The following is a 16,852-nucleotide window of genomic DNA, read 5'->3' as shown; positions in this document are numbered from 1 at the left end:
GCATTTTACCAACTATTACAGTATGTATTTAATATATGCCTGTGTGTATAAATACATGGCATTTGTGATGGATAGGTGTAAGCAATTAAAGAAAATGAGGGCAAGACAAATTTGTAAAAATATTATTCCCTCTTCAAAAAAAATCATAGATACACATTTTCAGAAGTTACTGAAGTTTCTAGTGATGAAATGTTAGTATGTTTTCAGTTTAAACTGTGATATGATCTTACTGAAAGCTATAGGTGTTTCTCCCTTCTATTGACTCCTTTCCTGAGTGAAGGGTTACTTGTAGTAAGTGTATATAGGCAAATTTTCTTTATAGGCAAGCCTTGTTCTTTGCACTTGGCTGGAGCATTTTCTTTGTTAGAGTTTTTTTGCTGAAGAAATGTTTCTACACAGAAACAGGAGAGCATGCAAGAGTCAAGTCTGTAGAACATGTACAAAAAAGTGCCACATCTTCCTTGTGTTCTCTGAACAACCTTTTCAGTTTAGGTTTTTTTCCTTTCTCCTTTGTAGTATCTCTGCATGAGTTTCCACTCTTGCACGTGAACTGTATTAAAGTTTTGTACAATAAACATGAATTTCTAAGGTTTTTGAAGCAGGGGTCAGGAAGGTATTTCTATCAGGTATTTTTTTTCCAAAGAACTGGTGAAGCAAAAGTCACCATTTTCCTTCATGTGTTGCATATCAGTTAGCCCTTCATCAGGTCTAAAATTGAACTTCAGAAATAGCTGCATCTCAAAGCCCAACAAAACCAACACTTTTGAGGGGGTTTCAAGCTCAATATTTTTATGACTGATGTGAACAGTGGAAGTAGAATATGATTTTTATCAGGTTTGTAGTGAGATTCAGAATAGATGACAGAAAAGTATCTTCTGGAGTGATTTAACTAAGGACTGAAAGAAGCAAAAGGAATGCAAACAAAAGGATGGTCACTGAGTTGCTCATCTGCACTACTCTGTAGATGCTAGGCTATACTACAGCTGAAATAGTCACAGTTTGGGGCAGCCTGGAGTGCTAACAGCCCAGCAGAGTAGGAAAGTGATAGTTGGCACCATTCCTTTGGTTCTGTGAAAATTCAAGAACTTTGCAGTAGATGGAGAGAAAAAAACAAAGCTGGTTTGGAACTCTTTAAAGCAGGAAAGAATAGGAGTATTTATCTAGGAAGTCCTTAGAGAAAACAGCATTAAAAGCTAATTGAAAATTAGCTCTGAATTACATGGGGTTGTGTGCTTGAACAGAAACAGGATACCATATATACCATATGGAGATCCCAGTTTGTTGTGCTCCATCCAAAGCATTCTGTGTAACCTCAGGCTTGATCACTTTCCTCTCTAAAAGGTCATGGTTAGCACTGCAGTCAATTTTTCAAAGGCATGATGAAATGATTGCTTTGCTGTCTCTAATTGTGTTTGATATGTATTAGCTGAATTAGCTAATTTTTCTAATCAGGTAAATCATGTGAATTGCACCTAAGCCCTCTCTGCTGTTTAGCTCTGCATAAGTCTTTCAAGTAAAGCCACATTTACTAAGATAATTTTGATGTGGCTGAGTATTGATGGCCACAAATACTAAGTATAAGATTTTAAACATTTAAATGAAAAAATAATTCCTTTGAGCTTTTTTCCCTGATTCATTGAGCATGCTTATAAGGTATATTAATGAGGTATACTTCTCAGGGCTGTGGAAGAAGGAAGAACTGATCAGGTGATATTTTGAGAAATAGCACTTAACTATGTTTAACAATTATTGCACCTCTTCAGTCATTTTACATCACTTACACGTCATCCTTCATGTCTCTTGGATTATTTTTTTTAATCCATTCATTTGTAACATTGTTTACTATACTTCTGCCCTTATCTTGCCCTCACATTTTTAGTTGAGATCCAAGAGCACTTGGCTATTTTCTTTCAATAGTCCTTCCTTTTTAAAGACAATTTTTAAAATGTGCAGCTTTAAATTACATTGCATTTCTTCACCACCCACCCCTACCCCTTCACCCTCCCCTATTCCTTCCTTTTGTCATTTAGCTCAAGAACCTTGAACTACCTTTGTATTGTATTGATTAAATTCCTGGTTGTCATTCTGCCAACTTTTGTAGCATCCAAATTCTGAAATAAGGTCAATAAAAGGTGACAACTCTGGTGGATTTATACATGGATACATTTTTAAAATCATGATAGTCATCATCTGTCTTTTTTATTAGATGATTGAGGCTATGAGGAAGATGATAGCATGAAGTCATATTGCCAACCAGTTTTTACTACCTCATCAGTTCCTGAGTAAAAAAAAAAACAACTTATCCATTTCACCAAAAAATATTAGCATGTTGTGTTTTGGCTTTGCAGCACTTGGGACAAGATGAAGCAAGAAGCTGGGCAAGTGTAATTTTAGGGCTTCTAGTAAGAATGTTTGGTAGTAACATCAAAGGCAAATACTGGAAATGTAGTAAAGAAGTTGACCTAGAGTAACATACTCCTATTTGTAGTGTATACATTATTTATTAACTATTTTAATTATCTTTGCTCTTGTCTGTTGTTTGCAGCATCATGGGAAAATTAGAAAGACCAACTTCATGAAGAAGCATGAGAAGGTATGTATTTTATCCTTCTAAGCTGAGCTTGGCAGCAAGTATTTGCTTTCCACTGTACTTGTGGGTTTGTATTACATTTTGTGTTATTGATTACTGTAGAAACATAAGAACTGCAGAAGTAACAATTTTTGGTGCACTTGTTTTGTATGCTACAAATTTCTGTGAGATACAGACATTTTATTAAAACTGTAACAAAATTTTCTCCCATAGCCATATTTTTGTGTGCAGCAAAGTGTGTTTAATAAAGCTAGTTAAAGGACATAATAAGTGGAGCTGCCAAGAATCAGCATTTCTCTCAAAAATATTTTTATATTCTTTAAAGAATTTTTATACAAAGATTTCTATAATGGGGGAAATTGAAATATAGGGATAAACAATTACAGATGTGGTGTTATAAATAGACTCATTTGCTTCAGTTGGTGTGACAGTTTATGGCAATATACCTTTGCCCAGAGAAGCTTGTCTGAAGACTGATTTACAGATCAGATTCACCTAACTCTAGTGGGTGCCTGCATCTAAAACAGTTTATAGCCCATGCAGAGTCAGTCAATGCAGTCATTGCAGTGAGGGTTGTGATTTGGCTCTTACTGAAGCAGGTTCTGTGTTCAGGCAGATGAATTGCACCACAAATTGTATTGATTAGATTTCTAGTGGCTATACTTGGAGCTGCAGAAACTGGTTTGGCTGTCTGTACCTGCTTGGCAGGAAGCTGACATTAGATGAAATAAATCCTTCCTTAAAACTTTAGAAATAGCAAGACTAAAAATCTATTTTGTGATTCACAATTGTGTCAGTCCAGAGGCTGTTGGGTTTTTTTACTAGAAAAAATCAATCTTGTGAATTGGGGGAAGAAACTGACTTACTATTCTATTAATTGCCCTGTTGCTGATAAAAGCAGCATTTGCTTGGTTTCTTTGCTTGGTTGGCCTGGAATGATGCTTTTCCAGTGATAAGTGAGAGATCTTCCTGGTGAATCTATTTTTGGCCATGTGTTTCCATGATTTTTCACACTGCTTGCTTTGTTAGCCAAGAGGTAGCTTTGGGGACACCTCCTGGATTTGAAAACTTAAAACATGTGTTGGAAATAACATTTGATTTTGCTGAAGAAATGAGTGGTTGTGTCTTACTGATGGCTAATGCCACAGAGGTGCTGGTGGTATATTTGAGATGTTCTTTCCCAGAAGCATTTTGAAACAAACTTTCTGTTGAAAATCCTATTTAATCTTGGCTGCTCTGCTAGTAAGAATAAATCAATGTACTCTACAAAAAAGGCAACTGGATGTCAAAGTAGAGAGAATTAAACACAAACTTAAAATAAAACAAGTATTTCCCTTGGAAGAACTTTTGGAAGTGTGGGTCATAAATCTCTGTAGTCCTAACTATACTCCCTGAGTGGGAGTACTGCCCAGTTCTGCCTTATAAACTGTACATTTCCTTTTTGCAGAATTGGTTCTTTTGAAAATGCTTAGCATTGAACAATCAGGACTTGGTATTTCTTTGAATTGAAGTGAATGCAATGCTACTGCATACAATAATCCATAATGCCTGAAATGGCCATTGGTGTCAGCTGAGGTGTGGGGTGTGCATGATGCACAAGAGCTCTGTAGATGCGAGGCTGAGCAAATCTGCTGTTCTGATAACACAGTTGCCTTGGGCTCAGGCATCTGAAGTCTTTGTTTTAACCAGCTGAACCTGTGGGAGGTGTGTGCACTGTGAGTGTTACCCACACTCTTTGCCTTGCCTCTGGAATACTCTGACCAGTTTTGTTCTCCTTCTTTGGAAGAAATCTTTAAGCTCCCTACCAACACAAGCCATTCTGTGATTCTTTGAATGCCATAAAAAAACATAGCCTTTCCTCTTCATTCCTTAAACTGGGCAAGGTCATTAAACAAAAGTAAATGTATAAATCTACTGACAGGAAATTTGGCATAAGATCCTCTGTTACTGCTCAGAAATGTTCCTTTTTATTCTGCAATTTGAACCCTTGCCACGTTAAATAAATCTTTCTATATCTTGATCAATAAACATGTATTCAGTGTATTCCATTATGTGTAAGTAGGCTGTATGAAACACTACTGAATCATAGTGCCTCCCTAGAGACCAAAGGAATAACATCATGTAGTACTCCAGGGAATTAAGAAATGGGTGAAAAAGTGTTGTTTTTGTTGCAGACCAGCAATCACCTACTTGGGCCAAAGCCATTTCCCCTGGACAGATTGTTAGCAATATTATATAGTATTGTGGACAACAGAGTTGCTCCAACTGCAAATATATTTTCCCAGGTGAGTGTGTACTTACTTTTTTTATTTGCTTTTTAGTGTCTGGAATTCACCAAGTTTTAACTGTTTTTTAAGTCAGAATTCTAATTAAATGAAATGAAAAAACAACCACAACAGGTGATTTAAATCTAAGGTTCAGAGTAATATTTATCTCTATTAGTAGCTGTGAATCCAGTACTTTATCTAATAGTCTGAAATCTGCTAATAGGTAACTTTTCCCTGGTCCTGGGCTGTGGTCTGTACTGATCAGTTCCCTGGTTTCTCCCTGAAGTCTGTTTGCATTTCTGGTTAGGTGTTTAAATGTTCACTGTCCCATAGCCAAAATTAGTCACATTGTTGCACACATTGCTACAAAAATGTAGCTGTGAAGAAGCAGCAGAGGGAATAAGGTGCTTACAGGTGAACAGTGTTTGTGTGGTACATGAACCTACTGTTCTCCATTTGGACAAAATGTAAGTCTTGCAGAGAAGAGTGAGTATCCTGTTTCACTAGATGGCAGCATAGCTGTAGAAGTGAGTGGAATTAAGTAAATCCAGTGGTTTCTCAAGACCTCTGGGTTTGTCAAGTGTATATTGACCAATTCTGTGTAAGTAAAGATGATTTTCTACTATCAGTTTGATTCTTGGATGTCATTTCCACCTTAGAAATTCTCAATTTCTTCTTTCTTTCCAGTTGTAATTTGCTTACTGAAATATTTCCCACCTTTCCCTGTTAGCTATCAGATTTAACCAGGTAATATTTCAGTTTATTTTATGCATTCATGTAAAATTCTTGGAACATAAGTGTTTATTTTTTAGGATGTGAGTTGTGTATTCTCTTATTTTTGGCTATCAAAAGCATTTTGATACACACTAAATGTGAATGTATTATATAACAGTATTTTACAGTATATTTTCAAAATTAGTGTAGCTGCATATTTTACAGTTATTCCAGGTAAGAGAACAAAAGCCAGTATTCCAATGTACAGTTAAGTAGTACTGAAGCCACAATTTGTACATATTATAGTTCCACCTTAGGCTAAATTACAGAATTTACAAGTTCAATTAAATACTTTGTTCTGATTTAGAGTTTGCACTAGATGGCAGTGTTATCAAAGAATAGTTGTAATTCTTTATTTTCTGAATATCTGGAGATTAAGCTATACCGATATTAAAAAATTGTATATAATCTTAACCACGTTAGGACAAAGAATTTGAAATAAAATATGTTTACACAATAATTCAATTTTATAAATTATTTAAGAGTATTTTTAGTTATAAAGCAATTTTTACATTAAATTTTAATTTAAAATATTGAAGTGTCCACTGCAAAATAATAAGAAATGCAACAGAATTTAAAATAGGTTTGGAAAGTAGTTTAAACTAGGCATAATATTTAATTGCTTTTCTTTCTTGAATAGTTGAAAACAATTTGTATTTCAGTGATTTTTTGTTATTGGTTATTCTGTAAATATATTTTCAAAGAAAATATTTAGGACCTGTCTTATCCTTGTCAGTACTGATACATTTTACTGTTAAATAACACAATCTTAAATATTTTGTTTGTGTGATCAGCATGGAAATAATAATAAAATGATACAGAAATTTAAAATATTTATGTCAAATATTTGGCTTCTTAACTGACTCATGATTAATTTTATGTGCTTTTTAATTTGTAAACTCAAAGGCTGTACATGAAACAAATACATATTAATTCTCCTCATGTACTATCAGAAAATAGCATGCCTTAGCTTTAAAGTTGGTCAACAATCACAGTCAAGATTCAAGAAGAACTGGCAGCTGCTTTAAGATCTGTCACTTGCTGATTTTGTGGTATTTCTTATTGCTTCTTGTTTTTCTGTATACTTTCTATTCACATGAAAATTTTGGTTATTAGCTTTTCAAAAGTGAAACTTCTGTGCTAATGAGCAGCAAAATTTCATTTTTCCTCTTAATGGTAGGTTTTATTGAAAATGTTTAGTTTTTCTAAATAGATTTTCAACTTAAAATTTGAATCTTAATCTTTTGCCTTTAAATATCATAGTCTTTAAAATGGTCTCATACCTTTTTTCAAATCAAGTGTTAGCATGTTTGTTTTGCAAGTGTGATCTTTGCAACCAATACAAAACTAAAAAACTTCTGCTGTAGCTTCTTGCTGTAAGTAGGTTACAGGAGATAGAATTGGACCCATTCATTTTTTAACTTTCTCACTTATATAACAGTATTTTACAGTATTTTGGTCTTCCTCACTAACTAGTACAAAAGAATAGCAGAGGGTGTTAAGGGAAGCAATTTTCCACTTCTGCAAATGGTAATTTTTTAGTTGCTCCCTTAAAAGTTGTAATTTCTCTTGGGTTTGTGCTCTTTTTAATCAAACTTTGCACACATCCAGTAAGGTTTTTTTGAGACAAAGTTAATGGAAGGTTTGGAGGTTTTAATTATAGCATCTTCATCTCAGTACGTACTTGAATTGTTTGTATTCGTTTGAGATATTCCCAGTGTTCATTTTTATCCAGAAAATTCACTATTTTTCTTATTAATTTGTCACAATACTATTTTTTTAGCACATTGTGTATTAGTTTAACAGGTTACTGAATTGAAGTTTATTTGCTTATTTTTTAAACCAAGGAGATGGAAGTTAGAGAACTATTGATTTCTGGAGGCATTTGAGAGGATGAGTTCTTAAAATGTTTGTCTTCAGACACAATTTTGTGTAATAATTTAACAGATTGAAGATGATATTGCAGTCACAGTACATTCTGTGAGAACTTGCACAGTTGATGGTCTCTGGCTGAGTAAGGCTTTGTATGTATGGCTGAGTATGGGGCTGAAGTGTTTTAAAAGGTAAAATACGGAGAAAATGGTGAAAGGATGAAAGTGCACTTTCACACAATGCTGAAAGCTGTGTGACTCTGGGTGTGCAGTCTGCATCCTACAACAACAGAAGTCTTAGAGTTTCCTTGCTTGGTACAGCAGGAACAACCAGGAGTATTATTTGTGTCTCCATATGGATCCAATGTGCAGAAATATTCATTGTGTCCAAGGGCAATTACAGCAGAATGGAGGGATACAAAGAAACTTTGTAAAGCTTGCTGAAAGTGCATTCTGCAAAGGTTCTGAGAGTATTCAGTCCTAGTTTGTGTAAGAGTAGTATTTCATTTTAGGTTTCCCATAGAAAATAGACAGAAATACAACATAATGCTCTTCATAAAAATGTGCCTTAGTATAGGACACAAATGAATTTATGCACACATTGGTCAAGAATTATCAGCACCAATTTAATTTAAATGAGGTCATTTTACATTGAAGAGGGTAGGGGCTGTTCATATCACAGTCAGTGAGGAAGTAGATGTTGTTGTTATGGTTTACAAGCCAAAATTAACCAATGTTTTTTCCTCTACCAAAGTCATTCAGTAATTGCTTCAAGTCAATTCAGTTCTCCTGGCCATTTTTCATTTTCTAGGCATTTTATCTTGCTTTTGCTTTCTTGTGAAATAGCTTTTCATAAAGAGGATTGATTAGATCTACTTGTAGTTTTGAGCTATGATGTTATCTAAGGTAAAATGGAACAAAGCCCTTTATCTTGCATACTTTTGCATATTTTATTTCTGGTAGTACATCACTGAATATTTGGAAAAACACCTAGAATAACTTCACAGAGTATATAATAGCTGAAAATTACCAAATAGGTAACTAATCAGTAACTTCGGTTTTGTTTACATTTTCACTTTAATGCCCTAAAATTAGGTCATCCCAGGTTTGGTTTTAATGTTACTCTTTATATTTGGCAAATATTTTCAGATAGTTCTATAGTTAGGACTTCTGACTCTAGTGCATTTGCAATCAGAGATTTCTAGGAAGGGTGTTTATGAGTATATGGAGACACATCAGGTTTCTTACACATAGTCTGTATTTCATTTATTAGACACTTATCTCTTTGATGCTGGATCTAAGAAAACCATTTGAATTTTCTTAACAGCATCACAAATTTATAGAACTAGCTAGTTGTAAATGTGTAAGAATTTGGAATGAAGGTTAACAAACCTAAAATTTTTCAATCTGTTGTAAAGATAAACAGCGTTGCAAATTGTCGTCCAAAGAGTAAGAACTTTTCATCTGAAGTTAAAATAAATGCAGTAGTGTGCCTACTCAGTAAATTGAGTAGTGTGTTCAGTGGTTTGTGTGTTTCTCAAAGACGCCAATATGATCTGGGTCTATGAGAAACACACAAACCACTGATGTACATAACATAATTTCAGCTGGAGGGAGCCAGAGGAATATAGTTTTCTGTAATTAAGAGAGGAAAAAAAGTGCCCTTTCTTGGGATGTAAGATTTTGGAGAGATTTGTTTTCTATTTTCTTGCTTTCTTGCCTGCCTTACATGAATAGAATAGGGAATAGCTAATATTCTTTATACAAACTGCAACAGTATGAGGCAATTTACCTGCAAAATTTCTTTGTCCTGTTGTGTTGGAAGCATGCTTTATGTCTTTCTTTTTCAGATGATAATTTAATGTTTAAACTGTCCTTTATTTGTAAATTGACAGCCATGCTAAAATTTCAATTGCAAGATTGGAAAGATGCCTGATTTTGTTCTCTACTTACTTGATTTGTATTTTGGCCTCTGTATGTCACAGCCTTTCTGGACACCAAATATCCACATTCTGATTATAGTTCTAACTCTGTTACTGCATTATGTTAGGTTCCCTTGATGTAGCAATTTGATAAAGAGGAATTTGATTCTATGATTCTCTAGTTCTGTGATTCAATTCTGTGAGTATTGTCAACTTAACGGGTTTTTTTTCAAATGGAAAGCACTCTTAATCGCTTCTGCAAGCTCTGATTGTATTAATGTTTAAAAGTAAGAAGGTTTTCATTCCACATTTGACAACTCTCGACAGAATAAGAATTACTCATTTTTTGCTAGATCAGCTGTATTGTGTTCCAGCTTTCCTTGCTGTTGGAGGGACTGCTCATAGGAACATTTTGCATCTGGTTTTAACACTATTATTTAAGACTAATAGAATACTCTCCATTTAAAAAGTGAGCAGGTGGGTGAATTTCTACAGAAAAAGGTCTGGTTTAAAATGTATGTTGTTCTCCGCTGTTCCCTAAGAGGCCTTATTATGAAGAAGAACAAAGATAAGTGGAGCCATTTTTATTTTAGAGTATGCAAGAAATGCAGAGCATATTCTTGTACTGTCAGTACAAGATGTTATATGTCAGTAAGTAGATTAATTTTTAATTTTTTAAAAATAAATGAAATGCTGGAAAAATGAAAGTTCCTGCCGATTCTATTAAACCACCTTCCTTTGCTTTCCTGTTACTCTGAAATTCCACAAGTGTTGTGCTTGTTCTATTTTTGGATAAATGGATAGAGGAATTGCTAAAATTTTACCTGAAATAATTGAGAAATTCATAGCAGACATTAGCTACCTCAGTGTGGGAGGTGACTTTGGAAGAATATATTTCTATCCTGTTCTCAAATGAACTTAACATTTACACCTTCATGACCAAAGTTCATAATGCAGGGAGATTTCTTGTTGTCTGGTTGAATGTTTAAAAAAATCCTTTCTATCTATCTAATAGATAATATTGCAAATTGGTTCAAGACAAAATTGAAGCATATCACACATCTAATTGTGGAGAGTGCCTTTGCTTTATATATCCATTAGGTGCTGCTGAGATTTGGGAGACTTGAACAGTTGTGTACAAAAATATCTAAATGTTTGAATAATTATTTTATACATTGTTGAAAGGTGGAATCATTAAGTAGTGAATATTCAGAAGGAAGATGATTGTAGAAGTTACATTTATCTTGGAGTTGATTGTGTATGTAGATTTTCTTGAATTTTGTTTTTGGAATATAAGCAAATATATTCTCATGTATTTCCCTATTTTTATCACTTATTGAGTTCTAAAATTACAAGAGAGGATGTCATCAGCCTCTGCTTCTGTCCTGTTGATTTAACCTGAAAATGACTGCATTTCACTGTCCTCTTGCTTCAGAGGAAGGTACATAAAATTGCACAGCTTAATCCATTCTGACCACAGGAGGTGTCATCTCTGGAGTGATCCTTCTATACTACCATGCAGGGGGAAGCATTTATTTTTACAAAAAAATGAACTATATGGAAAAAGGTCTTAAAAGCTTATGTTTTAATTTTGTTTTTTTTCATGAGAACTATTTAGAATTACTGTCTTTGTCTGGTCAGTCAGAAGATCTTTAGAGCTTTCCAGTGACAGGAATGAGCAAATATAAACCGTAGACTCTGGGCTTATCTCATTCTCATTACTGGTCTAAATAAATTTCCCCTCCTCTTTCAGAGTGCAGGGAAGATAACTAAGGCACATCTTGCCAGCAGAAAATATCTGTTAGTCTTCTGTAACATCCTATGTCTCACACAGCATTCATATATAATCTGTATATCCCCACATGTTTATTGTCCAACCTTTGGTTTGTAGTACAACCTTTTGATCCTGTGACTTCATGGTTGCCCTTACCTAAAAGATTATTTTTGTATTGTTAGAACATCTTTTTTAGCAGTTGTCAGTTTGTAGCTGTGGGGTTTTTTTGGGTTTTTTTTTAGACAATTTTATATTCTTACTGTTGTATTGGAACCTAACTGTGTTTGATCCTGTATCCTTTTATAGGTATATTATGCATCTGACAGACTTTGTTTTCCTGGATCTGCCTGTTGGTTAGAAAGTGTAGTAATCTATTGATCTCATTGTACTGAATTGTAGTGATCTCAGTACTCTGTTGATTTTTCTGTAGGTTTGGGAAGATGGTGATAAGAAGTAATAAATAACTCCCATTTTCTCATTTTCTGTTACTGGTTACTGGACTAATCTGGCAGAAATTCATGAGCTGAAATGGGAACTTAATGTGATGCACAGCATGGTGACAGAGTTAGCACTTTAGCACTGACTATGGCAGCTTGAGAGAGCCTGCTGTTAAGCAAAAAGAAAGGAGAAAACATTACTTTTAACCAAATAGCTGACTCTATTTTTTTCCAACTCTGAGCATAGCTGTGAAAAAAAATAAAAGTATTCTTACTTCAAGTACTACTTTCTAATTAAAATTGTGAAGAGACTGATATGCTTGATTCCTTCTAATTTTAATTGATGCAGAAAAGATATTTTAGAAAAACTAATAGTGTTTTACCTATAATGTTGTTTTGATCTTATTCTCATTTTTTGAGGTATATTGATAATACAGCTTTATGATTTCTTAGGAAACTTTGTTAATCAAATCTTATTCTATTTTATATGAGTTCTTTCTTTACAGTAATTTAAAGTAGAAAACTTACCTTATTTCTGTGAGGAGCTTATAGGTTTCAAACCTTACTCTGTGGCTTGAAAACAGTGTATTTTAAAAGACAAATCATTGTGAATTATTGGAAACTAGTTTTATGGAAGAAATTTGGGTTATGACAAGGGATAGACTATTGAGAGGGAATGGGGAGTGAGGACTTCAGATGAGATGAAGTTTATCAGGAAGATAAAGTGAATTCCTAAATATCTTATCTAGAACAGTTTACTGATTTCTAAACTTCCTTGCTTTTTGATCTTAGTTTTTTTATTTGTGTAGCATATCCCTAAGAATTTGCTGACCAGGAAGTAGCTGTGTTTAAGGCTTTGTGAAATGTATTTATGATAAATTTATACTTTTTTGATTTACTTTAAATTTAGTGTATAAATGACTTTCATTTCAGTATATAACCTTTTAATAGCTTTCACAAAGTATTCTTGTGGCCCTGTGAACATATTATATATTCCCTTGTGCCTTTCACATGTCTTAGATTGCATGCTATATAATATAGGGAATGTGTTGCATCAACCAACAGTTTCTTTAACTTCTGTTCCCTCAGCACATTATTTGTAAACAGTATTTGAAGCTTCCAATCTTAACTTATCTATGAAAATGTGTTAGTGTATCAAAGAAGTAAATATGAATACATGAAAGACAAAATAGAGCTTTCCTCCTTCCAGTCTCTTTCCTTTCCATGTCTTTCTCTACATACTTACTGAGAAATTGGTTTCATGTACTTACTGGTAGGAACATTTTTTAATACTCCAGGAACGAATTTGTGCTGTGTTTACATCAAGCAGTTGCAGCTGAGGCTTGTTAGTGATTGCCTCCCCAATTAAAAAAAATTCTTCACTGTGGTACATGAACTCTTATTGTTTGGAGATAAATAATCAGCTCATCCCCTCTTTAGGGAAGAACAAAGAACATAATAGTACATCTGGTTCATGTGTTAAGACAGCAAAGATTAATTAAGCAAGTACTGCACAACCTCTCTTGATAACATATATATCTAAAAACAGCCTGTATATTATAAGTTTTTTAATCACTTTGCTTTAACCATTTAGTGTATGCAGAAAGTCTATTTCAGAATCACCAGCTATTCATGGAAATAAGATAGGACACAATACTGAGATAAAGCAAATTAAAGCATTAAGATAGAATTCATTAGTTCTCTCTCAAATCTCTTGTTTTAAGCTGATATGCCAAGAAAGATATGATTAAATACTAAAAAGAACCTTTCAAGCCCCCAGGTGACATCATTAATATTCTTTTATAAATTCTCTCTTTCTTAGAGGTGATTTGACTGTTTTCTCTCACCATTTGGAGTATGACCTGTTTGGGACAAAGAACCATTTCCTTATTGAGCATTTGTGTAGAATCTGGATATTTGAAATGCAATTTCAAGACTAGAACTAACTGGAGATTAAATGGTTACATTGCATGCCCTGTTTCTTCACATTCCTGGTAGCTGGAACTAAAGTCTAATTCCAGCTGAAAGGCTACTGAAGGCCAATTTTACCTGCTGTACTTTTTGCTGTCATTGCCTTTCGGCCAAAACAGCTTTACCAGCTCCTTGGTATTCACATCAGTGAGTTGTAGGGATGCAGATATCTTGTCAAGATCTTCATTTGACAATCTTTTGCTTATTTAATATCTTTTACTTCGCTGCACATACATTAATGGATGCAATTGCAATTTCAGTAGTAGCAAGAAAGATGGTTCAGAATCACTGGTTGAAGGGTTGGCTGTAATGTTGCACTCTTTTTATTGATGTGCTCCCTGGACTGCTTGTTATATGGTCCCATGTCCTCCTGCCCCTTCCTAATGCACTCTCACATCTCCCTACCTACAGTTTGTTCTCCTTAGGTATTTACACCTCACCTGTCACTTCAATACAAATTATTTTGCTGTATCACATGTGAAATTAAATTTGTAGAATTGTATCTGTACCATTCTGTCTTTAGCTTCCATTTCCTAATGAGGTTGAAAAGTCCTGAGACTGTGCCCATGAACAATGTTAGAGCATAAGGTAGCAAAATGGTACATTAAAGAATATGTTGGATCACTTTGGTGAATCCTTGTACTGTTTCTGCCCTGCCAGCTGCAGTCAGTTCTAGCTACTGACTTTGTGCTTGACACCCCTCCTCCCCTAAAGACCCTTTGCTGCTGGCTGTGTTCATTTGATAGCAGATAGTGGGGCTTGCCACAGTATCTTGGACAAAAGAAGCAGCTGCATTGAAAGAGAGGATTTCAGAATATGAAGCTTATTCACAAAAGAATGCCTCTTGGTAGATGAGGAATAGTTAGGAATTTACATAATCTCTCTTCTCCATCTATGGAAATAATAACTGGAAAATATTTGGGGAGAGCAATGTGGAAAATTGATAGCACGGTGTAAGTAAATCTCATTTATGCAAAGTTTATATTCTTAGTAAATGTTGCAAATATCATTCATTTAAAATATGGAGAATGACAAAACAAGGTGAGACAAATCCTACAGTAGCTTAGACTTGGAAAAGCTGTTATGATGATGATGACAGTGATGATTATTATGGGTGAAAATGGTTCTGTGTATCTAAAGTTGCATAGGTGCTGCAAAAAGTTTCTGCCACTGTATGATTAAATGTCTCATGTTAGATGGAGGAGGGTGGATGATACTAGAAATGTGATTATTTTAGGCAAGATTGGGTCTACCTATGTATGTGTCTGAACAGTAAAAGTACATAGAGGTAGTCAGTGTGCTTTTCTAGTTAATGGAGAGAAACAGACATGCACCCTGATGCAGACATGAGCATCTAAATGCACTCTGTTAGAGAAAAGTTTTAAATCTGTACTAGGTTTCAGTGAGCTGTGTCCTGATGCACTGACTCCTCCATCCTCTAGAAATGGAATCAAGACAGCCTCAGATGCAAGCATTTACATTATAGCTGTGTAAAGCTATTCTTTCCTGAAGGACTAAGAAGTGTTTTCTCAGTCATTATTCTGGCTTTCTTACAAAACAAATGGAAAAGCCACCATCAAATATCCCTGCTTGGATGTCATATTCCTTGTCAAAATGTTTGCAGGCTGGGGGCAGTGATTGATTTGTACACCTTCCCACTCATTCTTCCTGCAAATTAAGTTGGGCTGTCACTCTGCAGTGAGTACTTGGGCAGAGCCTGCCCAGGACTGCATTGCATGGCTGGCGGGTGTTGGCCTTCTCATCCTTTTTTTGCTGGACTGCTTTTGACTTATTCCTAAGGACAAGGTGCTGAAACTCATCTCTTTCTGATAGAAACTTGTTTTGCAGAATTCTGTGATGATGACCTGTCATTTTACATTCTTGAACTTGCAGTCTGAACCCTACAGTTTGAACTGTATTTCAGTTACAGCAACTATAGACTAGCTCAGTGTCTTCTGGAAACTGCTCTGAAAGTGATATTTTTCAATGTGAGAATGCTGAATATGTCAGGAAGGGATCTTCTTTGTTTTGTGAGGTATGAAATCAAAAGAGGTGAGATATAAACTCTGCAAGTGCAAGTCATAGAAGATTTACCAACAAAAATGAAAGACTTAGAAGTTATTTAAATTTCAGGAAGTGCTTCAGAGGTAAAATTTAAAAATTGAGATTCCATACTGACATTCAGTGTGGATTTTGGCACAGTTGAACTGAAACTAAAATTGAAATGTTTGAAGACAGATCTAGTTCAGATGAGCAAGTGCTGCTCTGTAGGGGTGTTTCTCTAACATGTGATGGTGCGACTTTAACTTCATTCAGATGAACATTCATTACCCTGCTGTTACCCATGTAGAGAAAGGTGTTTAAAAAAAAGAAAACAAACATGAACGACTCAAAACCAAACCCCAGATAAACAGACAAAAATCTCAGTTTCAAAAATTATGTACTTTCAAACTATTTTTAGGTTATTCTCTTGTTTTCTAATTAGTAGTTATTCATGAATGTGATTAAATTTATGTATATTGCCATTTCTAACAGGACCTGAGTCTAGTCTCCATAGCAGTTCTCAGAGAATATTGAGAGATATCTTTCTGTGTGCATGGTTTTACATACTTTTTTTTCCTGGCTGCTCACCTTCCATAAATGTTTCCTGAAGTAGAATACAAATGAACTGTGGGAGCTTCATCATCCTACTGAGAACATTGTAAAGCATTCCACTATGAGAAATAGAATATACAGGCAATATATCTGTGTCTTTGAAAAGTTTTGAATTCAGACTCTGGTTAGCAATCAGTTTGAAAAAACATAGGAGATGTGGTAGCTGGGATATTTTTTGAAAGGCATAGCTAGAGAATATGAAGATCCAGGTTTGTCTATTTTAATAATTGAAGAGTGCTGGATGTGTTGTTGACCATCTGTGACCTACATAGAATGAACTAGTGGGTGTTCATGTTCTAGATATCTGTGCAAGAAATAGGGAAGACAACGTCAGAAGAGAAAGTAATGAATTATATACAAAACCCACAAACCCTGGTGTAGTAGATACAGACAGTAAACAGATTGACTCAAGAGATTACCACACAGACATGACAAGAAAACTGAAGATTGTTGTTATAAAATGATCTTTTTCAGCCTTTTTTATTTATTACTAGCATATGGCCTAGGAAGACTTTTTGCAACAGATATCTTCTAGTGTGGAATGGCCTCTAATGGATGTATGACACTGATGGTGTAGAGAAAAGCTTTTTA

The 16,852-nt window shown here is 34.7% G+C and overlaps 1 protein-coding gene across 1 annotated transcript in view; it reads left to right on the top strand.

Annotated features, from left to right (window-relative positions):
• ORC5 (origin recognition complex subunit 5) overlaps positions 1 to 16,852 on the top strand; it is a 70,104-nt gene that overhangs the window by 20,601 nt on the left and 32,651 nt on the right. Inside the window, exons 13-14 of the mRNA XM_059473197.1 lie at positions 2,546 to 2,593; positions 4,765 to 4,875. Coding sequence (XP_059329180.1) covers positions 2,546 to 2,593; positions 4,765 to 4,875 — 159 coding nt within the window. The remainder of the gene's footprint in view (positions 1 to 2,545; positions 2,594 to 4,764; positions 4,876 to 16,852) is intronic.

This window comes from Ammospiza nelsoni, chromosome 5 (genome assembly GCF_027579445.1).
Source record: "Ammospiza nelsoni isolate bAmmNel1 chromosome 5, bAmmNel1.pri, whole genome shotgun sequence".
NCBI classification, from domain to species: domain Eukaryota; kingdom Metazoa; phylum Chordata; class Aves; order Passeriformes; family Passerellidae; genus Ammospiza; species Ammospiza nelsoni.
This window is presented reverse-complemented; position numbering and strand designations above follow the sequence as displayed.